Source organism: Cotesia glomerata, linkage group LG3, assembly GCF_020080835.1.
Source record: "Cotesia glomerata isolate CgM1 linkage group LG3, MPM_Cglom_v2.3, whole genome shotgun sequence".
Taxonomy (NCBI): domain Eukaryota; kingdom Metazoa; phylum Arthropoda; class Insecta; order Hymenoptera; family Braconidae; genus Cotesia; species Cotesia glomerata.
The window spans coordinates 190,636-215,017 of record NC_058160.1 but is presented as its reverse complement, the minus strand read 5'-3'; the positions used below and the strand labels follow the sequence as shown (position 1 = coordinate 215,017).

General features: G+C 28.9%; 5 protein-coding genes across 12 annotated transcripts in view; 2 read left to right on the top strand and 3 right to left on the bottom strand.

Moving 5' to 3' along the window:
- Positions 1–2,217, bottom strand: part of LOC123262259 (beta-1-syntrophin) — a 126,377-nt gene extending 124,160 nt beyond the window's left edge. For all 3 annotated transcript variants that reach the window (XM_044724435.1, XM_044724436.1, XM_044724437.1), the window contains exon 1: positions 1,878–2,217. In XM_044724435.1, coding sequence (XP_044580370.1) covers positions 1,878–1,901 — 24 coding nt within the window. In that variant the 5' untranslated portion in view covers positions 1,902–2,217. The remainder of the gene's footprint in view (positions 1–1,877) is intronic.
- A 2,583-nt stretch (positions 2,218–4,800) lies between these two features.
- Positions 4,801–9,786, bottom strand: LOC123260699 (purine nucleoside phosphorylase-like). 3 transcript variants are annotated; one of them, XM_044721963.1, is made up of 7 exons: positions 9,696–9,786; positions 9,478–9,610; positions 6,619–6,713; positions 6,196–6,404; positions 5,949–6,124; positions 5,148–5,338; positions 4,801–5,067 (listed from the first exon to the last, which is right to left on the bottom strand). In XM_044721963.1, the coding sequence occupies exons 2-7, from the start codon at positions 9,573–9,575 to the stop codon at positions 4,859–4,861; spliced, it is 978 nt and encodes a 325-aa protein (XP_044577898.1). In that variant the 5' UTR covers positions 9,576–9,610; positions 9,696–9,786; the 3' UTR covers positions 4,801–4,858. The 3 variants fall into 3 exon arrangements, with proteins under 3 accessions (XP_044577898.1, XP_044577897.1, XP_044577899.1); XM_044721962.1 differs by having other exon boundaries at positions 9,478–9,767; XM_044721964.1 differs by having other exon boundaries at positions 6,196–6,374; positions 9,478–9,767.
- Positions 9,787–11,325: 1,539 nt separating this feature from the next.
- LOC123260697 (dynein assembly factor with WDR repeat domains 1-like) lies at positions 11,326–14,462 on the bottom strand. 2 transcript variants are annotated; one of them, XM_044721960.1, is made up of 8 exons: positions 14,178–14,462; positions 14,042–14,114; positions 13,764–13,967; positions 13,556–13,678; positions 13,263–13,447; positions 13,074–13,203; positions 12,710–13,008; positions 11,326–12,634 (listed from the first exon to the last, which is right to left on the bottom strand). In XM_044721960.1, exons 1-8 carry the CDS (start codon positions 14,215–14,217, stop codon positions 12,438–12,440), a joined length of 1,251 nt encoding a protein of 416 aa, XP_044577895.1. In that variant the 5' UTR covers positions 14,218–14,462; the 3' UTR covers positions 11,326–12,437. The 2 variants fall into 2 exon arrangements, with proteins under 2 accessions (XP_044577895.1, XP_044577896.1); XM_044721961.1 differs by having other exon boundaries at positions 13,764–13,978; positions 14,178–14,194.
- A 710-nt stretch (positions 14,463–15,172) lies between these two features.
- LOC123261301 (nucleoside diphosphate kinase 7) lies at positions 15,173–17,850 on the top strand. 3 transcript variants are annotated; one of them, XM_044722884.1, is made up of 10 exons: positions 15,173–15,242; positions 15,349–15,481; positions 15,564–15,730; positions 16,059–16,199; positions 16,279–16,477; positions 16,608–16,728; positions 16,973–17,097; positions 17,340–17,453; positions 17,532–17,639; positions 17,718–17,850. In XM_044722884.1, exons 2-10 carry the CDS (start codon positions 15,368–15,370, stop codon positions 17,748–17,750), a joined length of 1,122 nt encoding a protein of 373 aa, XP_044578819.1. In that variant the 5' UTR covers positions 15,173–15,242; positions 15,349–15,367; the 3' UTR covers positions 17,751–17,850. The 3 variants fall into 3 exon arrangements, with proteins under 3 accessions (XP_044578819.1, XP_044578818.1, XP_044578817.1); XM_044722883.1 differs by having other exon boundaries at positions 15,215–15,265; XM_044722882.1 differs by having other exon boundaries at positions 15,221–15,481.
- A 635-nt stretch (positions 17,851–18,485) lies between these two features.
- LOC123261834 lies at positions 18,486–23,871 on the top strand. The gene is made up of 10 exons (XM_044723673.1): positions 18,486–19,066; positions 19,162–19,316; positions 19,391–19,762; positions 20,479–20,700; positions 20,759–21,098; positions 21,631–21,811; positions 21,895–22,058; positions 22,590–22,793; positions 22,984–23,151; positions 23,227–23,871. The coding sequence occupies exons 1-10, from the start codon at positions 18,970–18,972 to the stop codon at positions 23,829–23,831; spliced, it is 2,508 nt and encodes an 835-aa protein (XP_044579608.1). The 5' UTR covers positions 18,486–18,969; the 3' UTR covers positions 23,832–23,871.
- The last annotated feature ends 511 nt before the right edge of the window (positions 23,872–24,382 follow it).

The following is a 24,382-nucleotide window of genomic DNA, read 5'->3' as shown; positions in this document are numbered from 1 at the left end:
TTTTTTTTTTTTATATCAATTTAAATTAAAAATTTTATAATCTCGGTAAGATTGATAATTTATTTATATGAAAATTAATTTTATTGAGTATAATATATATGAAGGATTTTATTTATGTGTGTTTTCTGAATGAGGATATTTGCAATAGTTAGATTTTTATGAATTCTGCTTATAATTGATACTTTGTTATTTATAAATGATATGATAAAAGTTATCAAGATTTATTTTCAAGACAAGATGAGTATAATTACTTATTTGAGGGAAAGAAAAAGGAATCCAGGGGTTAAAGTGACGGGGGTCGATTAATTATGGAAGCTAGTGATATTATCTCGGTCAAGAGAGACCGGTAAAAAAATAATCCCGAAGAAACCCGCAAAAAATATATTCCTACAAAAGTGAAACTTTTTATGTTGAAAGTTGTACCTTTATTTTATAATAATAACTTTATTTTTATTCTTCAAATTTACCTGGGATATTTTTTTTTTTTTAATTATTGATGTTTTATTTCCTTGAAAAAAATAACGGATGAATTTTAATTGTAATTTAATATTATAAAAACAGTTAAAAGTGAATAAAAATTTTTTTTAGTTCAATCGAGTGTAAAATTTTTTTCATTAAGCTCGGCTATTTTATATTTTTCAGTATTGTAAATTATTTTACAATTATAAAAAAAATGAAAGGAAAATTTTAGCAGAATGAAATTGAGTCATAAAAATATTTGCAGGTATTTGAAAATTTCCCGGATGTTATCGTTAATAACTTTGAAATTAGTTTACCACTGCGAAAATGTTTCGAACGAACCATTAATCCATTAGTCAAATAGAGCCTCATAAATAAATCATAAAATATGTACTTAAAATAAAACTAAAATTAGTGAATCACTCTCGCATCATGTAAAATAGATATATTTTTTCGTTTTTTTTTTTTTTTTTTTTTTTTTTTCCACTTCAAATCTAAAGAAGTAGGTCAATTATTTTATTTCAATGAAATTTATGGGGATCGCAGATTAATATTTCCCGGCATCTAACAGCTTTTTTATTCGTTATTTGCTATGAAAGGAATAAATTTTTTGTTGATAAAGTTCACTACTTTTTTTAACTAAAAAATTAAAAAAAAAAACACAACCAAATAAACGAATATAATGACAGAAAAATTTATTAATTATTAATAAATTCATTTGACTGAAAAAAATTGATTTATTTATTAATTATAAATAAATATTTATTAGCTAATTATGAATATTTATTAAATCGTCGAATGTTAAAAAATCATTTATTAACAGTTAATAAAACTTATTAAATATTAACAAATTGTTCTATTAGTGAACTGAAAAAATAAAATATAAAAATTTGATGCTGAAGTTAATATAATAAATAAAAAAAAAAGTTCAACTTTTAAATAATGTATAATTAAAATTTTTTGGATATAAAAAACATCAAAAAATTTACTGGTGTCTACTAACTTCAGAAACATATAAATGTTTACTTCCAATTTTATACCTCGATTATGTCAAAAATAAAGCTAGCCGACATTTCAAAATTTTTAGAAATTTTTTATTGAAAAAACTTCAATTAAACAATTAAAAAAAAAATTTTTCACATGTAAAAAAAAACTTTAAAAACTATAAGTGCAATTTTTTATAATATCTTTTTAGTTGTAATTTAATTAATAAAAAAAATCAAAAATTTTTAGACGTCTGCTAACTTCAGTGTCATGATTATGTCAAAAATCATAAACTCATGCCAATAAAGGACGATAATTTGATAAAAAATCAAATAATTGAAAACATAAGTACCTTGACTTAGAAAGAAACAATTAAAATCATGATATTAGTAACAATAAAATAAAAAATAACATGAATATAAGAAGTAATTTACCGTTTTACGAGCGTGAATGGGCATAAGACTTCCGTTGGTGCAGGAAGTAAAACGTTTTTCCTTTAAGTACTCCACAATGAACGTTTTACTGATCTTATTTATATTAAAAAAATATCCATGTACTTATATATATTATATATAGATTACAAATTATTAACACTCAGGTGGACGTCAATTAACGTTTGATGTCACTTCACGGTTAGTGACATAATCACTGAGCTTACTTTTGAGTCTTGACATTTTACTTTTTGTCACGCTACTCGTAGCTTTATTAATTCATCAATAATAAATAATTAATAAATTAAATAATCATTGTTTCTTCGATTTTTTAATTCTATTAATTACATCTGAATTTTTTTTTTTTTCACTGACAGAATTTAAAAACACCACTCCAAAAAACAAACAAAAAAAAAAGACACTACTCACTTTGAAAAAATTTCCGCCATTTTGTTTTGCGTAAAAAATATTTTATAAATTTATGATTTGTTAATTAATAATTTGAGAAGTTAATTAATTTAATTTAAAATTATTTATTTATTATAGAGACATTTTGTTTAATCTTACTCGGCGCGCACTTCACTGACACTTAAAATTTATATAAAATAAAATATTTAAAATTCGCCGTAACAACAAAAACACTGACCGCTATTAACAATGCGTGTTTTATTGGGCGAATTATTACACTATGACTTGTGTAATATAATATGAGGAAGAATTATTTAAAAAACAAACACTTCACATATTTTATCGCGGAAGCCGGAGCTCCAATCAAACCATGATAATTACTCAGCCGTCACGTGTGTACTGCTGCTGGGTAAGCGACTGAGAACTAAGCCGAGTCACCCTCGCCCCGTTAGCGTCTCGCGAACCGCCAACCGCCAATACCGGCAAGTTTATTTGAAAAGCTACGCTAGCGCTGCGCGGCGGGAGAACAAATGACAGGCTTTGCGCAGGCGGGAAATTTTAAATTTAAAAATTCCGCAAATTAAAATTTTTATTTTCTTAATAAATTAATAATTTATTAATTAATGTTTTAAATTAAATGTGAAAAATTAAAGAAACTTTTTTTTTATATTTTAAATAAATTTTATAATCAAAAATAAAATAAAAAATGAATATTGTTTGAATAAAACAATAATCAAACATGAAATATTTCTTGTTTACATTATTGTCCGATTAAAAACAAATATCGAAACGTGATAATGGAATATCGAATAAAAAATATAAAATATTGGAGAGAGCGATTTAAATTTAAACAAATAATTGAATAACTCGCGCAATATAATGTTATGTAAATCGTGTAAATAATATCGATTAAGCGCTTATCGAAATTTGGATAAAATTAAGTAAATAATGTTTTTAAACAGCAATAAAGGTAGTATTTATCAATATATACATGTTATATCCTACAGCAGACAAATATTTATATATCTGTATATATAATGGAGATGAAAATTATTTACAACGGATTTTCATCGTTGACTTCCGTGTAAATCCAATGAAAGTCAATAAGCCGATAAATATTCTCCGTTGTTTCGTAGTCGTCGGTCTTGTTGTTTTTTATTTTTTTATTTTTTTATTTTTAGTTTTAAAATATAATAATAAAATATAAAATAGTAAATCGGCATTCCAATTAATTGTACTTGATTTATTAAATTCATTTTATTTATTGTGGAAAAATTTTCAAGTATAAATCACGAGTTTTAGTTTTTTTTTTTTTGTCAAAAAAAATTACCAGAGTAATCTTAGCGAATTGTTTGTATAGAAAAAGCTTGTTATAAAATAATTTAATTTACGGGAGTAATCACCGGGCATTCCGCGTCAGAGCCGGAAGAATTTGATTTAAAGGAGTGTAGTCTTGAGTGTGGAGGAGTAATCAAGTTCAAGTCTTCAGTCTCAAGACAAATAGACTAAAAAACAAAGAAAGTGATTTTTAAAAATGAAGATTAATTTATCGCTCACGAATGCCGATACATTAGCAGACACGAATAGGGCGCAGCGTTGTTATAAAATAAATATTAATATAATTTTATGGTGATTAAAAATTTATTATTATTTTTATAGAAATAATAATAAAAATAATGATGATAAATTTAAATAAAAAGCGATTGGAGTAATAACGTTGGGGTAGTTATCGTATTCTTCTTATCAAGTCAAGTGTACGTGTACCGAATCAGTGAAGATCGAATGGTATGAAAGAGAGTTTTGAGATTAACAAGGTGTAGTCTGTACCGAGAAGAGACTGAAGACTGAATTGAGATAAGGTGCGACTTTACGGATCGTAAGCTCGTCTTACGGAAACCGCCCCATCGCTCTTGTCTTCGGGGACATAAAAAATGAACAAATCTCCTCGAAGGAAAGAATACAGCTGAGTTGAGAAGAGAAGGCAAGCCAAAGGAAGAAAAAAGTTAAGGGAAATAGTAAAGAAATAACGCGCGATAATTTTATAGTCTGCTCTTATTTTTCAGGTTGCTTTCCGTTTCTTTGTTCCCGTTGTTTGGAATCGTCTTCTCACCCCTAAGCTTACTTCCTGTCTTCACTAGTTACTATTCCTGAAGCCCTACCTACCCCTTTTTTCTCACCTACCACCTGCTCATGCGTTAAATTAAATACGATTTACGAGCTCCCGGAGCTTTTTACATTTTTTTATTCACTCGGGTGAGAGAATCTTATATTATATTCTTCAATGCTTACTACTAAATATTCATTTTAATATTTCTACACTATTTTTTAATTAACAATTTTTAGGATTCTTCAAAACAATTTATTATAAATTGGTCATTAATTAATAATGTTAAAAAGCTTAATTTTTAATAACAATTAATTAAAAATTAATGATTAAATTATAATTAAAAAAAAAATATTAATTATTTTACTTAAATATGGAACGAAACTTTATAAAAATTATTTTTTAATCTTATTATTTAATAATGAACAATTATAAATTTTAATAATTATCGGATAAATAAAAATAAATTGTCTCAGAGGTAAGTCTTGATCCGTCGAACCATTCGTCGAACAAAGTCTTCAAGAACAGGCTGTCGAGATTTTCCCACGTCCATAACTTCCTCATGATTAGCTTCATCATGACAGTCATAATCAAAGACGCAGAGATTTGTTATCAAGCTGAAGGCGAAGACTGTCAGGTTGCAGTGACGAGCTGCTATAACTTCATGAGCTGTTGACATTCCTGGAATAATTTTTTCACAATTATTATCACTGATAATGATAATTATAACAAAGAAATAAGAAATAAATAAATAGACGTACCAACAGCATCAATTCCAATCATCCTCAGCATTTTAAGTTCAGCAACTGTTTCAAAACTAGGTCCACCAAGGCAAGTATAAACTCCTCTGTGAACAATATCTGATAGTCCCATTTCTTCGGCAACTTCCTGTCCGACTTTGAGAAGCTCACGATCGTAAGCTTTATTCATCGGCGGAAACCGTGGCCCGAATCTGAAAACAAATAATTTATTTTTATTAAAAAAAAAAAAGACAATTTTTCTACACTCTTTTGGCATTAGTAACGCGATATCATGAAATAAGATTTTATAAAATAGCGATATGAAGAAGAAATAAGTCGAGTTTCTAGTGAAGGATAAATCGAATTTCCGGTAGTCCGTAAAGTAATTCCCAGTAGCGGGTGCGGCTGTTTTAGACACGTAACTAGATACAAACACTGATATAGATATAAATGATAGCTTGATACTAAAGAGGATAGAGTAGAGATAGAGAATCGAGAATCTAGGATCTAGGATGAAAGTCCAGTGACTAGTCGGTGGTGTGTAGGTAAGACGGATTCTGAGAGACTAAAGTCCATTAATATCGAGACGAGTGGCCCAAAAGAACAACTAAACCGGTGATAACGAAAAATAATGGAGACACCGGTCTAGTGATAGTAAATACTCTACTCTCTGTTCTCCAATAGAGTATAAAGTATAAAACACCAAAGCTACTACGACTAAATAAATAAAATCGAGTCTTTAATTTAAAGCCGCTGCTGTTGTTGCTGATAATTATCATGATGGTGGTAAAGTTTAAAAAATATTTAATATTTTAATAATACCTGTCGTCATTGGGCCCTTGCAAGGGGTTATTACCCGCGAATCCCATAATGTTGAGGTGATCTTGGACGAGCATTATATCTCCGACTTTGTAGTTGGAGTTCAATCCTCCGGCAGCGTTTGTTGCTATCAAATGTGTAACTCCAATCAGCTTCATTACTCTCACGGGCATTGCGCACTGAAATATACAATCAAAAATTATTATTGTTGTTGTTGTTGTTGTTGTTAATAAAGAAAAAAATGATTTACCTTCCAGAGAGGATATCCCTCATAGTAATGAAATCTGCCTTGCATGCACATTATCGGAACATCCTGCAAGTATCCAAAAACCATCTGGCCGACGTGGCCCTTGACCGTGGATTTGGGGAAGTGCGGGATATCCTCGTAGGGGAAGATCTGCTGCTGAGTCAATGATTCCGCGATCGAACCTGGACACAACTCACTATGCTCAGATTCGCCTGGTCACAAAAAGTACGAATTTTTTTCCAAATATTTTTCATCAACTCCCAATTTTTTATTTTATTATCTTTTTCTTTCAATCCAAACAATTTTATAATTTTGTTTATTCATTTAACGATAAAGGGTCAGAAATTATTTATTTTTTTCTTATAATTAATTGAGAAATTGGGAGTTTATTTATTATTTATACAAAAAAAAAAAAAAAATACTTACTCATTCCAGAGCCGCAAATAATTCCTATTTTGGGTCGAATCGATGTTCGGTCCAAAAGATACCGCGCTGTTTCTTGTAATGCTTCAAATGAGTACCTTCAAAATAAAAAAATTTTAATTTAATCATAATAAACTTGAGATATTTACAAACTTTTATTTTTAATAAAATAATTTGACGTCATACATTATGAAATTAATCTATACTTTGACATTTCTTATCAATTATCAGTTATAAAAATATAATGCAGAATAATTCCATTATTTTCATTAATATAAATTTATTATTATTAACAATAAAAACAATCTAATTCATTTCGAAATAATTAAATCATTTATTATCGTTTAATTAATATCAGTAAACATTTAGTTGGTCGGATATAATTAATAATAATAATAATAATAATAATAATGACTATCCAGAAGGCAATATATTAAGTGAACCGAGTAGAGACCGAGAGGCGGAACGTTGACATATTAAATATATATGACAATCAAATATCTTCGGGTTAATGCCTGCTGCCTGAGTATTAAGTTTTGGGTTATATTAGTACATATATAATGTATGTATATAGTTAAACATGTAGCAGCCATGACATCAGTATCAGCATCAGTGGATCTGGATTTAGATTCTGTATCGGTGCAGTCTCTCATCCTCCTTTCGTTGCAATGTGATATTATATTTTATAGATAAAAGGGGAAGAGGGAGGAGCTGTAAGACATAAGACACAGGAGACGATAGAAAGCATCCAGGCATTACATATATCACTGCTTCCACAAGTTACTCCGGAGATCTTAACTGGGATTCGAGGCATAAGTAAATGTCTCCATGCGCATCCATATACTCTGCAATCTGTATACGGGGGGGGGGGGTGATTCTCCAATAGGGGTAGTTACTCGAGCATAAATACACATCGACACTGGTTATGTTGCTCTTTACAGACTCGACTCAGCTATACTCTGATATTCTATGCATTCTACGCAGCGCAACTTGTGCTTTAACGCTACTTGGTACTGTCATATTAACTTTATTACTTTTACGCTACAATTCATTTATTATCTATATTATTAAGAGAATAAGAAAAATTTTGTGAAAATGCTCTATCTCTAGATACATAATTAAGAAATTACCTTGTATTTCGTAAACTATTGACATTTTTAAAGATATAAGCTCATCCCGACGTAACACTCATCGAGACCTTTCATTTGAGTATCCACATCAATTTTTCATATATTTATATATATTATAAAAACATATCAAAAATGCATGTGTGTACTCAAATGAAAGCTCTTGATGAGTGTAACATCGGGATGAGCTTATATCTGTGAAAACATTAATAGTTAAAAAAATACAATGCAATTTAACAAAAGTCATTATTTAATAAAGCCAAATTTTATTTATTTATAGTTGACAAGTCACGGCAGTTATATAGTGACTGCAAGATTGCTAGTTAATATTATTATTAATAAAAAAAAAATAAAAATTTATCTGTTTAAAAAAATAATAAAAGGAGAATAGAACAAAATACTGGATTGTAATTATTAAAAATCGATACAATAAATGATAAAATTGAAGTTTACAGTCAATGAGTTAATATGGTTAATTTATTAGCCTACAGGGAGATAAAATAATCGATGTGGAAATACAATAACCTACATATATATCTATATAAAATATAGTATGTAGCTATTGTACGAACATGGATAAAGAGCCATTAATTATTTAGCGTCCTCGGTACAAAAGCTCAATAGTAAAAGTCGTTAATTCGATGAGGGACGTGTGTGCTGTTGTGTACTTCACTCTGTGGATAGTAAAGGTGAAAAGAGTTTCAAGCTCTTCTGTTAAATTCAAACAGCTTTTCATGCTTCTGTACTCTCTATCATACAATATACAATATATATATATATGTGCATTAATGAATCAACCGAACAGAGACAATAAATGATAGCGTGAAAGGTGAACTTAACTCCACATCTGAGAACTGAGAACTCAGAATTGAATGAGGGTTTTGACGATCCGAGCTCGCTTACACTTTAGTTGTTTTGTGGTTAAAACTTTTTGCAGGGTTAATATTTATCATCCAATACGTTCGAAGATTCGCCTATAAACTTTCTATATTTATATAGCTAGACTTTATCTAAACTTTTAAACACTCCATAACTGTAAACTGTAATAATCTACAACTAATTTTGATAATATATGTACACCATATTATGTTCCAAGTTGTTATCATTGTATCAACAGTTTACTAACTAAGGATTGAAACATGTGCTTTCATTTTTTTATATATCACTAGATATTTATGATTGTATTAATTTGTCAGCGGAATAACAATGCTGGGGGTAGACTCAGATCGCGCAATAATTATTAATCGGGTTAATAGTTTATCAGGAAATTATCTCGCGGATGGGTTTATTTTATGTGGGCATTATATTTAACGCATCAGTTGACTGCTTTTCCAATTAATCATTTCTAAAAGTTTTAAAAATTTTTTATTTGTTTTTCAAGTTTATTACACACGTAATAGTTGAATTTATTACCGCAATATTAGTTTATCAAAACAATATTCAAAAAAAAATGATCGCAAATCAAATAGTTGTAATTTACATAATTTTCATTGAAAAAAAAAAAAAAAAAAAAAAAACTTCAAAAATGTAAATAACCTTTACAGCAAAGAAGAAATAAACAAATATAATTTCCTGTTCAAATAATTGCCATCAACTCCAAACGAATTTCAACCAACCACATTATATACTTATTATTATTAATATCAAGTTCATTGACCGTCTTCAATACAGATTTTCATTAAGCAAACTGCCATTAAAACCTCAATGATGAATTAAAAAAATAAATAAAACTTACGTTGAATGAGGAACATGTTTGACAACTGCATTGAGAAACTCGTTTTCATTGGATTTATCATCCAGGCCATTTCCATTCCTAGTGTCCAAGAAAGGCATTGTTTTCCCAATAAAGTCACTTGTTACTTAAATCACTTTTTGATTTTTTTATTATTAATTATAATTAATATTGAAAACAACAAAGTCTGAGTATTGGTCTTAAAAAAAATAAATATTTACCGTGGATGGTTAAAAATAAATAACAGAGATAATTACAAGTGTCCGTAGCGAGTGCTCGCGGAGGAATGTCACAGTCAGCCGCGACGAGCTGCTTTATAAGAGTGCAATAAGAAATAACTAATATAATCCATCAGAAGTATATATTATGTGAAAATGAAAGAGGCGATTGAAGTGGTGGTAAGTTTTTAAGTTTAAGAAAATTTTATAACTACTCAAGTAGTTTAAGGATACTACCACGATAACCCGGTGCAGATATTTAAATGCTCTAATTGCTCGGCGAGGCCATTTCTCCCTCTTTCTTTATATTTATTATATATATATATACTGTATATAATACATGTCTTCAGCCAGTTTAACCGGTTGATCTGTTAACACGCACGTTAATTTTTCACCTGCTGCTGGAATTTAGAAAGGTTTAAGTTCAATGTTTAATTTTCATTTTCATTAGCTTGTTTGTTTTAATTATTTCAATTCTCTATTTTATTTTATTTATTTTTTTATCCATCTGTCAAATTCAAAAAACAATTAATAAAATTGACGGATGATTTTGATACCTGATCAATGATCATCAATTATTGGAATGAAATGACGAGAGTAATAAATTAAGAAATAATTATCAGAGTTAATGACAATGATAAGAGATTGATTAATATATAATACAGAGTATGAATATTATACGTATGGTTTGGAGGTAGAGAAAGATTACAGATGATACATATTGAATGTTACATCACACTTGAGCTGCCAGTTAGAATGATTAATACACTATTTTGTATACATTAGTTCGATGGTGTGATATCTCTTTTTTCCACGCTTCTATCCAGTCCCTTTACTTTCTACATTCTGTTCAAAATTCAATCAATCACTCTGGAGTCATACCGCTTTATTATCATCAGTTATTTATGCAACACACAACATTTTTTTTAGTTATCTGTTACTGTTTATTTTAAATATTATTCAACTTGATTATTTTTATGAGAAAAATAATCGACTTTTTCATATCTATTGACGTCAATTCATTTTTACTAATAATGATTGTATGGATAAATAGATTTAATATCACGACATAAAGAGTATATATTACTTTTTAAAATTTTACTTAATATTTCATCATAATCCAAGTTAAAAATTGAAGTCAATTTTCTTTTATTGATTATTTGAAGAAAGTAATGATGAAATAGAGAAAATGTATTACAGTTTGTAACTAAACTTACTATTTTATAATTTAAAATAAAAATTTACTTTTTAAAAAAGTCTTGACATTTAAAATAAATTTTTGAATTATATTCCAATAATTACGTTTAAAATGTTTGTAAAAAATAAAAAAATACGTATTATTACTGATTGACACTTATAAATGATTTCCGATGAAAATATAATATTTTACAGACCCCCAGGGATTCTTGACAAGTATCACTTGACCTCAGATCACGATATCAGAAGCAAACAACCACTCGAAATAATAAAATACTGCATACTACAACAAACGATCGATGATCATGAAAATTCTCGACATTAATTTTATTTCTAGTTATTTCCCTATTCTTTACATAATTAATGTATTTTAATTATAAATTATTTAAAATAACCGCAATAACAATAACAACACAATGATCATTAAAACAACAAATTTAATTCAATAAATTGAATTGTCAAATCCACAAAATTTATTAATTAATATCGGTGTTATGTTTATCATTAATTAACTGTCGACCTCACACGGGCGAGCTCTCCAAAAATTCCAATTCAATTTATATTTAATTATCCGCACATAAATATATCAAATTTATCGTCATCGCTGTTATAATTATAATTATAATTATTATTATTAATATTGTTATTTGATTTGAATAACAATTATAGTGTAGTTATGTGTTATGTGTACATACATTCCTGTTTATATTTATATTAAGTGGGATGATGATGATGATGATGATGATAATCGGTATAATCGCCGTCATATATAAATTATAATATCTGTAATCGTATAAAAAGATTGACCTCAAAACTAATAATCAGCTTATCTACAGCCGATTAAAACACTTATGGCATTAATATTTAGCCGATTATTTACGTTAATAAATAATACCAGCAGCAAAATAACATTATTATTATTATTATTATTATTAATTCTATCACAATTATTTCACAATAATATTTATTATTTATTTTGCTGTTTTACTGTCACTCTGTTGATGTTTATATATTTTATCTATCTATTAATTTTTTTTAATTATTTCACAAGTGTGTTTTCTTTTTTTACAATTTCTATTTTTTTTTTTTCTTTTTAATTTACCTATTAGTTTTTCATTCTTTATCACCGCAATCATTAAATTCAATAGTTTATTATTGAAAATTATTACAAGTATGACTGATTAAAAATAAATAAAATAACAAACCCAATTATAAAAATCCACTCATTCAGTGTCAACATACTCTCGCATATTGCAATAATAATTACAGTGGCTTTAAATTAATAAAATGTGTGGACAATTAAAAAATCTATCAGTATTTAAATCCGCGCGTTAAATAAGTAATTAATTACAGAGCAAGGTTAATAATTAATATAATTATAATATGATATAATGAATAATGAATACAAACTATTGCTAATGATAAACGACTAACGAGAATTTTCTAATGAGGACAAACTGGAATAACAGGTAATTAATAAGGTATAAGGTAGATATAATGAATAACAAGGGTATATAATATTCAAGATAATACTTGAAACCAATCCAGTCACCTCCATATGGTGCATGTATTATCCTTACTTGCGGTGACTATCGTGTCACCATTATAAGAGAATGCACAGCTGAAGACTTCATCTGTGTGTCCAGCTAAACTTTGCATACACCGGCCAGTTTCTGCTGACCATAATCGCGCTGTTTTGTCCAGCGAACAAGTCAATATACTGCTGCCGTTAGGGCTGAAACAAACTGTTATTTGCTTGTATAATTAATTTACTTGATTAACTTAAAAGAGTTATTTTCTTGTTATAAATAAATAAAAACCCTTGGAAACTTCTTCGCGATGTCCTTCGAGTACAACAAGCTCCCGAAAATCTCCAGTTATGTCCCAAAGTCGCGCCGTAGCGTCACAACTAGCGGTTGCTAATTTACTGGCCTGGTTATTTAGCGCCAAATCTAGGATCTCATCCTCATGGCCAGTTAGAGTTCCAACACAAGAACACATTCTTACGTCCCAGACTTTAGCGGTGTTGTCTAGAGAGGATGACGCTATTAGTCGGCAGTCAAAACTGTACAGGCAGTTTGATATTTTCCCGTTGTGACCTACCAGGCTTGTAATTTTTCTAAAATAAATAGTGCGATAATAATAATTTCCTTAATTAAATTTTATTTTTATTGAATAAATTACTTGAATATCCTGGTGTCCCAAATATTGATAGTGTTATCAAATGAACCAGTAATTATCTGATTACCATCATTATTGTAATGTAAAGAAATAATTTCACCAAAATGGCCCTTCAATGTTCCGACTTCTTGTCCTAAAAATGTAATTTTTTATTTATTCATTTTTTTCAATGACTTAATTTATTAATTGTACCTGTGTCAATTTGAAAAATTTTCGAAGTAGTATCCATAGAACCGGTGGCGATTCTCAACTGACTGGGTGAAAATTTAACAGCAACAACTTCTGCGTTATGGCCCCAAAATTTGTGAAAACAGTGGCCAGTTTTTGAGCACCAGAGGTTCGCAGTTTTGTCAAACGATCCGGTCAATATTTTGTCGCTAATTTGAATGATCATAGAGCGATCATGAATCATCAATCAGTTATCAATCATTTATGGATTATTGATTATCGATTTTATCTTTTATCGTCATGATTTAGTAACTCACGAAGTCGGGTTGTTGAAGGACATGGCATAGACTACATTCTTATGGCCTTCGAGAGTAAGAAGCTCCTTTCCACTGTCAATGTCCCAAACTTTACAAGTTCGGTCATAGCTGCCCGTCAGGCATCTATCAATTGTCAAAATTAATAATTTTATAATTAAATAAATTAGTCAATTTTTTTTTTAAATTGTTTAGAGTAATAAAAAAATACCTTTTACCTAATTTATCAAATGAAATATTAGTCAGCGGCAACAAATGGGTCTTGAGTGTCTTGTACTTGTAATAATGCTTGACGCTGTCGTCACAAACTTTTGATTGGAGTTTCAATAATGTCTCCTCTAATTGTTCCATTACACTGTCCGTTATTATCGGCTCGTTATTTTTTATCCTCAATGCCAGCGCTTTTATGTCAGTCCTAAAATTTGACTTTGATTTTAATTGGGAAATTCAATCACACCACATACTATCTATTATTTCAAAAATAATTACTTGGCGTCAAGATCAAGCAAGTCGATCATTTTCGTCTTCACCTCTCCACTTTGAATGTACTCTAGTGCAATTCCTTTAATTTAAATTTAAATATTGAAGCGTTTTAATTTTCTAAATAAATGAAATAAATTCTTACCTGGCGGAAAGTAACGCAGCAAAAACTTGAGAAGTCTCATTGTTAATTCACTTCACGACAAAATGCGAAACACGAAACCGTAAAAGAAGTATCGTTTCCTTTGTCTAGATAAATTTTTTATATATTTGTATATAAATAGATAAATGTTGGTAAGCTTTTAAATTGATAACACGGATTCCATTTTATAGTCCAACTCGCATTTTCCTTTAACAAATTACTGAGCGATAATGGATTTTTTTTTTTTTTTTTTTCGTAAATGCAAACAAATTTAATGCTTTGCTTTTATTTTAACAATTTCTTCCTTAATAGCTACGCAATAATTAATTTTAAAAAGAGTTTTATTTTTATATCTTCTTTTTATCGAGCACAAATCATTACTGAACTTGGTACTAAATTCGGTAAATATATTATCGACTTTGTTGCTAGTCACTGTTTGGTCGATATTTACTTTTAGTTTTATTTTAAGACTTTAAAATAAAATACTGTTAATAGAGGTAATTTTTTTTTCATTTTTTTACGATTATGTCTTCCTTTTAATAACTCCATTTTAACATGTTTATTTTCTTCTTAAATTATATAACAAGAAAATCAGCTGGTATATTTTTAAATGGGCCAGCCGTCAAATAAAAAACAAAATTAATGGTTACTTTGTTTTCAAACAATTAAAAAAAAAATTTATCGCTAATTCTAACTGCAAAATAATTGTTTAAATACAACAATTTTCTTTCTTTCAAATAGTATTACATAAACTAATAATTATACAGACATAAAATACTTTTTTAATTATGCATTTATGTAGTTTTAATCTGCAATTATATAAGCTCTGTAAGTAGAGTAATTAAATATTAAATAACTGTTTATGCATAATTTTATTATAATTATGTTAATTTTGTATCAACAAAGGATTAAGCGCTAACTTTAAAAAATTAATTATCAGCGGAGTAAGAAGAAATAGAACAGAAGAAATCCGGTAGATGGTGCCAAGTGTTACTACAGCTCATTGTTACATTGTTAGTAGCAGTAAAAATTTCATTCATAATCAGTATAATCAGCTGTTGCGACACGGTAACTATAAATAGTCAGTCTAAGTAGTAAACATTGTAATTACAAATGTCATTTGACGTTTCCATGGTAACGTTCTAATAAGAAATTTACTTTTTTAATTATCAAGTGGATGCATATCTTGAAAAATGTCAGATACTACGGAAAGATGTATTTTTGAAGCGGAATGGTTTGATAACACCGCTGGACTACTTAAAAAATTTTATTTGTACTTTTTTCCTGGTGATAATACTATTGAATTGGTAAGAAATTTTTATTTTTTATTATTTTTAATTTTAAAAAATTTTTCCAAGTGCTTATTGTTAACTTTTTATATTTTTTTAGTTTGACATAAAAAATAAGAAAACTTTCCTTCGGAGGACAAAATGCGAAGGCGTAAGTTTCAAAAATTTATTCATCGGCTCAGTTGTCACGATATTTTCTCGACCGATGAAGATAATTGACATTGCGGATGAAGCAACTAGAAGCCGATTGAGTAAAACAATGCAAAAGTAATATATTTTTATTTACTACTTGTTAAGAACTTTATAGTTTTTTTAATTTTTAATAGAAAAAAAAAAAAATTTAATTACTTTAACACTTAAAAATAAATCGAGGTTGCAACCTAATTTTTTAAATTATAATAACAAATATTTAATAATTCGTATGTATTAAATAATCAATTGTGTCATCATTAAAAATGTCACTGCAAAAAACTTTTATAATAATAATAATAATAATAATTCTGAAGTTTCAACACTTGTTGATTTCTTTTTAAATTAAAAATTTATCACTATTTAATTTTTAAAAAATTGAATAATTTAAATTTTTATATTGAAGGACATTTGGTTTACTAAGACCTGAACTGCTGAATAATCTGGGAGAAATATTGAGACTAATAACCGCTCATAATCTTCACATCGCAAACATTAAAATGTGCAGATTGGAAGAATGTGACGTTGAAAAAATCAATAAAAACCCGTAAGATTATTATTAAATGATTACTCAAAAGAATACAATGATTAATTATGATTTGTAATTATTTTTGAATGTTCCTTAGACGCATGAAATGTTATTTAGCTTCAAAACCAGTCGTAATATTAATGTTAATAGGTGACAATGCCATAAACCGCTGGAATGAATTAATTTGTTTGAGTGATAACACTTTGGGAAAGCCAGTGTCATTGCGTGAGCGTTTTGCTAAAGACTCCAAGGATGATTTGTTTTATGGGTCACCGAATATTGATGTTGCTGAACAGGTACTTGGCTTTTTTACCTTCATTCAATTCCTTCTATAATACTCTTGGCTCAATTATTTGTCCTCGGCTATTTTCAACAACAAATTTATCTATACAAGTGAATAAAATTAATCATCGGATTTTTAATTAGGAACTTAATTATTTCTTCCCAAATTCAAAACTAAAAAAACACAAATTTCAAAACACGGCGACCACTAAAAATTGTACTTGTTGTATAATAAAACCTCATGCGATACAAGAAGATTTAATCGGTAAGTAAATAAAATCATTGATTACAAATCAATAATAATAATAATAATAATAAATAAATTTTTTTTAATCTCAGGAATGTGGACAAGATAGGATCATAATAACAAATTACATTATTATTTCTGCAGAAATAATAATGTAATTTGTTATTATGATCCTATCTTGTCCACATTCCTGAGATAAAAAATATTTATTTATGATAACTATGGACGATAATTTATAAAAAATAAATGAATCTTTTAAAAGGAAACATTATAGAAGATATTCAAAAATCCGGTTACACAATATCCGCGCTCCAGCAATTCAATATTGATTCGATAATCGCTGAAGAGTTCCTCGAAGTGTACAAAGGCGTGCTGGCAGACCACGGGGTATGTTAAAAAAACTTTTCTAAATAAAAATATTTTTGTAAATTATAAAAATGACAAGCACAAGTACCAGCAATATTTCCAAATAATATTTTTATTAACATTAATGCAGTAATAAGACAATTGGAATAATTATTCAATGAAGCCAAGGCCCGTAATCCACTTATTTAATTTAAAAAAGTAAAACTCCGTCGCTGAAAAAGTTTTTAAAAGTAACTAATTTCGAAAATTTATTTTTGTAACAGGCTATGGTGGCGGAGTTCCAATCCGGGCCTTGCGTGGCCATGGAAATAACTTACAAGGATCCCAAGATAAATGTCCCAGTGGAGTTTAGAAAATTTTGTGGTCCAATGGATCCGGTATTGTTTTTTTTTTTTTTTTTTTTTTTAATTTTATTCCGGTCGAATTGTTACTTAATATTTATTGAATGTCTACAGGAAATTGGGAAACAAGTGAGGCCGAATACTCTGAGAGCCAAGTACGGGAAGACTAAAATTCAAAACGCTGTTCATTGCTCGGATTTACCAGAAGATGGCTTGCTTGAGGTAATTATTGTTTATTGATTGTAAAATTGATATTGACAATTGGTTGTACTGATAAAATTATTTTGACTCATTTTACAGGTAGAGTATTTTTTCCGCATCCTGGATGATTAGAATTTACACGGTCAATAAAAACATCAATGAAGTGTTTGATTAAATAATAATTTTTGTAATTTTATAAATAAAAACAAATAAATAAATATGGATGGATTAATGGTGAGCAATAAATAAAATTTTAATGTCTGATAAGGTATAATGTTCTCATAAGTCACAGTTAATAATCAAGATCAGCTCGGCAGTATAATTGCTATTGAAAAAAAAATGTATCGTAACAATTGCTCTGATCGTAATACTAAGAGGAAAAAAAAAAAAAAAAAAAAAAAAACAAAGCCGTAATGTATGTTTATTATTGCATAAGAACGTAAAAAAATTTATGATAGTTGTGGTATTTCACACATTCCGATGACAAAATAAATATGTGAAAAATTTTCATAAATTATTACACATTTTGTTGTGATTCAATTTTTAATTATTTTTTATTTAATAATAATAATATTTCAAAATAGAAAAATTTAATAAAGATATCAAAACTCATCTTGACTTAAGCAATTAACAATAAATTAATTACTCTTGAGATAAATCCAAGACAGAAAAGAAAAACAATACTGAATGAGTAATTAAATGTGGTTGATATACGAAACCAGCATTTAATGTTATTACAGGATCATCTGATGAAAAATCGAACACAATCGTTAATACAAAGAGCAATCAGTTTACAATATCAAATAAAAATACTACTAATATAATAATAGTAACAACAAAAAAGATATAAGTGAATTCTCATTGGCTTATTAGGAAATTAACTTCCGTTCTTGTCGTCGACACGGTGGATCGGCAATATTAAGAGCCAGTTCCAAGTATGACATCGACTCGCGTACTTCGCGCTTGCAAACTCACTCTCATTTTCTCCCAGTCATTCATTATCGACTCAAAGTCCTCCCACTTATTTCTTCTTGAGCTTCAACCACCCAATTTTTGAAAACCAAAAAACAAGTCAATCAATCGACGATCGCAAGAGGTGTTATAATTCAATATAAATACTAATAAAAATTTTTTTTAATCAACACATTATGCAACAGTGTTAGATTTAAACAGTGCAGATTTATGAAGTGCAGATTTATGAAGGCCGTGAAGAGATTTATATAATAATTTTATCATTTTTATAATGACTTAATCAGAGGAAAATTTTTTTCCAAAAATACAAACGTTGATTTGTTTTTATTTTTCTTTTTTTTTGTTAAATAAATTTGTTAAAAAAAACAAAAAAATAAAAATGCTGCTGATTGGAAGCTTCTTTCGGCGAATCACCAAGGACTTACGTCAAAAAGAATTACTACCATTGAAGCTTATATTTTTTGTCCAAGCGTCAAGTAAGTTATTGCTAATTATTCTTTTGAATATGTTAAAAAGTTGCTAAGTTAATTAAAATAAAAATAACAAAACAAAAAAATTTTTTTATAATCAGCGCTGTACGTGCTCTATCCTTATCTGACGATACACATGAGAGAACTCGGAATAAATGTCGAAGAAACGGCAATTATGAGCGCGGTAACTCCGTTCATAGCAATTGTGATGCCACCGGTCGCTGGAGTCGTCGCAGATCGAATAGGAAATTTCAAGGTAAAAGATGGAAACTCATAAGAGATTAAAAATAAAAAAATAATTGAGTGAAGAAATAAATAAAAATTATTTAGATAATGCTGTCGTTCTTCTCTTCACTGGGAGGCGCAGCCGCGCTTCTACTGCTGCTAGTTCCAGTCGGGAGAGTCACTGTTAAGTATCCAGACCAACTAGTAATGGATTTAGGCTGCTCTAGAAATGATAGTAATATAATAATTACGATTAATCAAATGAATCATCATTGTGATAATCGTGTTAATCCTGATATAATGGCGAGAGTACAGAGCTGCGGTTACATTTGCCACGTTGACTTGCACAATCAGACTCATCTCGACAATATTTTGACGGCTAAGGCTTATTCCGTCGAGTTCTTCTATGACAACTACAATAACGAGACCTCCTCTCACCGCGTTCATTATAAAAGGCCTTTCAATGATTACAATCAGGTAAAATTACCACAACGATTAGTACAATATTATTCTTTTTCAGAACTTTCCAAATATTTATTCAGCTTTAATATTTTTTACTATCACAATATTTATAAGAAGATAACGTTATTTTTATTTATTTAATTAAATATAAATTTTTTAAGCAATCATTGTTTGTTTAAAGTAAATCAGATTTTGGGTAATTAAGATTTAATTACCTTAAACTTGAGGTCAAGTTCATTTATAATCAATGCGAGTCGTAAATAATTAAAATACTGACAAAAAAAAAGATTTTTTTTGATAATTATTGATTTTATTAATAAACTAGGAAAAAATTTTGGATAATTAAAAAAAAAATTGTCAAATTCTTAAAAACAATTTTCTTGATTCGTTTTTTTTTTATTTGAAAAAACTATGACCTCTAATTTTCATTAAGATTTTTTTATGCTGATAAAATTGCTATATTGTAAGTAATTTTAGTATCCAATTTTACAAATTATTCTTAATTAAACTCAAAGGTTTCAGTTAAATTAACAAACAAACTTCCTTTCTTCTTAATAATCAACACTTATTAAAATTTGTTTGATTACAGATGAAAAATCTTGAACTATTTAATCAAAATAATTTACTTGATTCAAAATTTCTTCTCTTTTAATTTAATTTAGATAGTTTAAATAATTTTGACAATTATTAAAATGATGATAATTATTAATAATAAATAAATTATTTTAAAGACTGAAATGACACAAAGTGAAATAATGGAACACCGTACATTTAGAAACAATGAGTATTACAACTCGTGCATACGGCAATTATCACGTAGCACGGTATTCTTTCCCACCGATAATCATTTGGAATTCACCTGTCGCACCTCAAACCACCTAGAAACAGAAACAAACACCACTACTGACAGAACTGTCTGTAACTTTAAGCAATCTCCCACGGAAATATCTCCAGTAAGTGGACGGTCAAAATAAAGATTGATAGCCAAAATTAATTAGGCTCTTTTTTTAGGACCCCCATGACCGAGGCTTTAACGGGAAAGCCCGAGTGCTCGCGGACTCTGATTTGGACGTTCTGGAGAAAAGAAAGAGGCTGATTTTGGAGAAATTGAGCAGCGGCTCGGAATGGAATCTTGCGAAATGCGAATCTGCTAATCGACCTTACAGGGTTTCTGCCCAGGTGTTTGTCGACGGGGATTCTAATTTTCATAATAATTTGAATTTCAAAGGGTGCAGCGAACGGTGCATTGTTACCGCGCCGAGAAAGGATATTTGCTCTAACAAAGACACTGTTATTGAGTACAATGTTCAATTGACGTTTTGGTTCTATTTGGCGATTCGTGTTTTTATAAGTAAGTTTTTTTTTTTCTTTTAGTCTTTGTAATTATTGTATTTCATAGCTTAAATTAATTTTTTAGCAATTATATTTTTTTATTAAAATTATTATAGATGTTTAATTATTATTCGCGACTTTTATGATCTCGAAAAACAAGTTATTGTCATGATAATTTATTTAAAAACATAAATCTCAGAATTATACAATCGTTGTTTTAATATATTTTTCTACGTAATATTTACTAAATACGTGTTAATTCATACAAAAATTCCTCGATAAATAAATTTAGGGATTAGAAAAAATGCAAATTAATTTTATATTGTCATAAAACTTAATATTTATGTTTAAAATTGTTATAAAAATCTTATTAAAAATAATTAAATAATTTGCGTTACTAATTTCAAAAGAGCAAAAAAAAAAATTTGTTTTATGTTCTTTTGACATTAGTGACACGAATTAAATAAAAATAATAACCAAAAATTGATAATTCGGGCGGGATTTTACATTAGCAGATAAATAAAAATCTTATTCGCTCATTAAACCCGCAGGTATAATCGGCGGTACAGCATTTGCGATGTTCGAAGGTGCAGTTATCGCAATATTACGTGAGCAAAATGCTGATTATGGGCTGCAAAGAATTTATGGGAGTATTGGTGGTATGATATCATCACCATTATCAGGAATGCTAATTGACTATGCCAGCTCCGGCAAAGAGTACACCGACTTTAGGTAAAAATATCTCCCAAAATATCAAAAATTCTCAATTTTAAATTTTCTACTTGTATTTTTTTTTTTTTTTTTTTTTTTTACAGACCGGCGTTTTATCTCTACGCGGGTCTCAAAGTGGTAACGGGTGGGCTGATGCTCGCCATTAACCTCGAATTCAAGTCACCGGCCCACAATGTTTTGAGCGACGTCATCACTGTATTGAAAAACGTCGAGATAGTAGCTCTTTTGCTGGCCTGCTTCATGCTAGGTTTGTCAATTATTTATTATAAATTATAATCAATAGTTTGGAATAAAATATTAAATATAAAGATATTGATTCTTCCATCAATCCATCGTTTCATATAATTGAAATGTGACGCAAACGGATGTGTCAATAACACCGCGTTCAAACGCTGTAACGTCCGTACAAAATAATAATCCTTCTTGAAGGTTGTGTGTAATGACCTCCGAAATTACTCATTTCGCTCATTCTTTATCCTTCATTGTTTGTTATTTGCTTTTTTAATCAAATAGATGGTTAGTAATAAAAACTTTTATTACGCATAAATCATTTGACAATTGTTGTTCACACGTGCGAACGATTTACTTTATTTAACTTGTTTGGTATTTGTTTTTAATATTGTGGTTTAAAGATAATAATAAAAAATGTAATATTCAAATTTATACTTAAAAATTATTATTAAAATAATTTTATTTTCAAAAAGAAAGAAAATTTATCCAGCGGGAAGAAATAAAATGAAATAAATAATAAATGAAGAATGATATTTTTTCTTTTTAGGAACGGCATGGGGTTACGTAGAGTCTTTCCTCTTCTGGTTTCTCCAAGATCTAGGAGGTTCAAGGTCACTGATGGGCATCACAATAACTGTTGGAGGAATAGCCGGGATTCCACTGCTAGTTTTATCTGGCCCGATTATCAAAAGAATTGGTCACGCAAATGTATTGTTCATCGGTTTTATTTTCCATGCAATTCGCTTACTCGGTAATTTATTATTATTATTATTATTGTTATTTTATTATGACATAACTTTTGTGCATTCCTGTATGATTACAAGTGTCACAGCCAAGGCTAATTATAATTATAATTATCATAAATTGCAATCATTTTTTAAATTTAAATTATTTAATAATAAAATATAAAAAGATTTAAAAATGTTTTTTAAAATTAACAGGTTATTCATTAATTTGGAACCCTTGGCACAGTTTGATTTTTGAAGCGCTGGAATCGGTAACAACATCTCTAAGTTTCACCGCGGTTGTTACGTACGCGGCCAAACTGTCAACGACAACAACTGACTCATCAATCCAAGGTCTACTTGGTGGGCTTTATTACGGCGTCGGTAAGTCTATCATTTATAATTTTAATCGCAAGATAGTTTATTAATAATTAAAGTAACAAACGATAAAAATTTTAGGAAAAGGCGCGGGTAGTCTAATGGGTGGATTTATAATGAAAGCAGTAGGAACACGTCCAACTTATCAAATCTTCGCGGTGGTATCATTAGTAAGCGGGCTGATATACTTCATCTTCAATATGTGTTATCTTCGCAAGCGGCCGCAAGTCGAGGGTAATGACATCGTCAAGAAAGACCCAAAAAAGTCCGTCGAAAACGGGCTGGCCATTACAGAAAAGGGAAAAAATGACAACATCAATATTAAGTACTCGAAAAACAAGGCCAGCGAAAATGGAGGCTTCAACAAGGAAGAAATAAATTTAAATTTAAATAATAATTCTAATTCAAAGACGATTGACTCTAAGAATAAGAATAAGAAGAAGAATAAGAATAAGACTGCCGAAGCGGGAGAAGCGCAGGAGAACGTCGACATTATCAAGCCCCTGCCGGAAGAGAAGCCTAAGATTAAGAAGAAGAACAAGCCGAAGAATAACAATGAGATTAATCTGAATAAGATTGCTACTGAAGAGGGATTAACGAATCCCGGGTTCGAGAATGATTATTACGGTGATAACAGTCAGTGCAGTGTTACTGTCGAAAAAGTACCGGAAGAAGAAAACAAGTGAAGAAATATTGTACAATAAAAGTTTTGAATTGTTACGCTGATTTGTGATTGTAAGTCGCTTGCTTGCTACCTTAGATCGGAATTACTTGTGTGAGAATGTGTGAGAATGTAAGAATATGTGAATGTATGAGTGTGTGTGTGTGTGTGCTGAAATAGACGACGTTGAGGTTGTTAGAGCTAGGCGTCTTGCAAAGGCTGATGAGACTATTACGATACAATTTTCTCATCGTGGTGGATGATATTGGTACTTCCGGATGATACTCAATATACGTGACATGCAACCAGTTATAATATCTTTTATGTTTTATGTTATATATGTGATAAAGTGATAAGTTAGTCAACTCTGAGAGCGCTCAGTATTGTAAAATCAAAGATCGTTATTATTATTATTATTATTATTATTATTGACCCAAGATTATGACTATGTTCAATCATTTATTGTTTTAATTCATTTATTATTGTATATATTATTATATAAAGGTTGTTGTTTTATCGAATAAATGTAAATAATTTTATTGAATAAAAATAAAAAAAAAATTAAAATTTTTTAAA

Excerpts from the sequence above, each read along its gene's own strand:
- LOC123260699 (XM_044721963.1), bottom strand. The coding sequence starts at position 9,575 with ATGCCTTTCTTGGACACTAGGAATGGAAATGGCCTGGATGATAAATCC. Across the intron at positions 6,405-6,618 it reads TATTTGCGGCTCTGGAATGA|GCGAATCTGAGCATAGTGAG; the intron begins GTAAGTATTTTT and ends TTTTGTGACCAG. Across the intron at positions 6,125-6,195 it reads AGGGATATCCTCTCTGGAAG|TGCGCAATGCCCGTGAGAGT; the intron begins GTAAATCATTTT and ends TGTATATTTCAG.
- LOC123260697 (XM_044721960.1), bottom strand. The coding sequence starts at position 14,217 with ATGAGACTTCTCAAGTTTTTGCTGCGTTACTTTCCGCCAG. Across the intron at positions 13,968-14,041 it reads TTGCTTGATCTTGACGCCAA|GACTGACATAAAAGCGCTGG; the intron begins GTAATTATTTTT and ends GTCAAATTTTAG. Across the intron at positions 13,009-13,073 it reads TGGGACACCAGGATATTCAA|AAAAATTACAAGCCTGGTAG; the intron begins GTAATTTATTCA and ends TATTTATTTTAG.
- LOC123261301 (XM_044722884.1), top strand. The coding sequence starts at position 15,368 with ATGTCAGATACTACGGAAAGATGTATTTTTGAAGCGGAATGGTTTGAT. Across the intron at positions 15,731-16,058 it reads TTGAGTAAAACAATGCAAAA|GACATTTGGTTTACTAAGAC; the intron begins GTAATATATTTT and ends TTTATATTGAAG. Across the intron at positions 17,098-17,339 it reads GCGTGCTGGCAGACCACGGG|GCTATGGTGGCGGAGTTCCA; the intron begins GTATGTTAAAAA and ends TTTTTGTAACAG.
- LOC123261834 (XM_044723673.1), top strand. The coding sequence starts at position 18,970 with ATGCTGCTGATTGGAAGCTTCTTTCGGCGAATCACCAAGGACTTACGT. Across the intron at positions 20,701-20,758 it reads CTCCCACGGAAATATCTCCA|GACCCCCATGACCGAGGCTT; the intron begins GTAAGTGGACGG and ends CTCTTTTTTTAG. Across the intron at positions 21,812-21,894 it reads AAAGAGTACACCGACTTTAG|ACCGGCGTTTTATCTCTACG; the intron begins GTAAAAATATCT and ends TTTTTTTTACAG.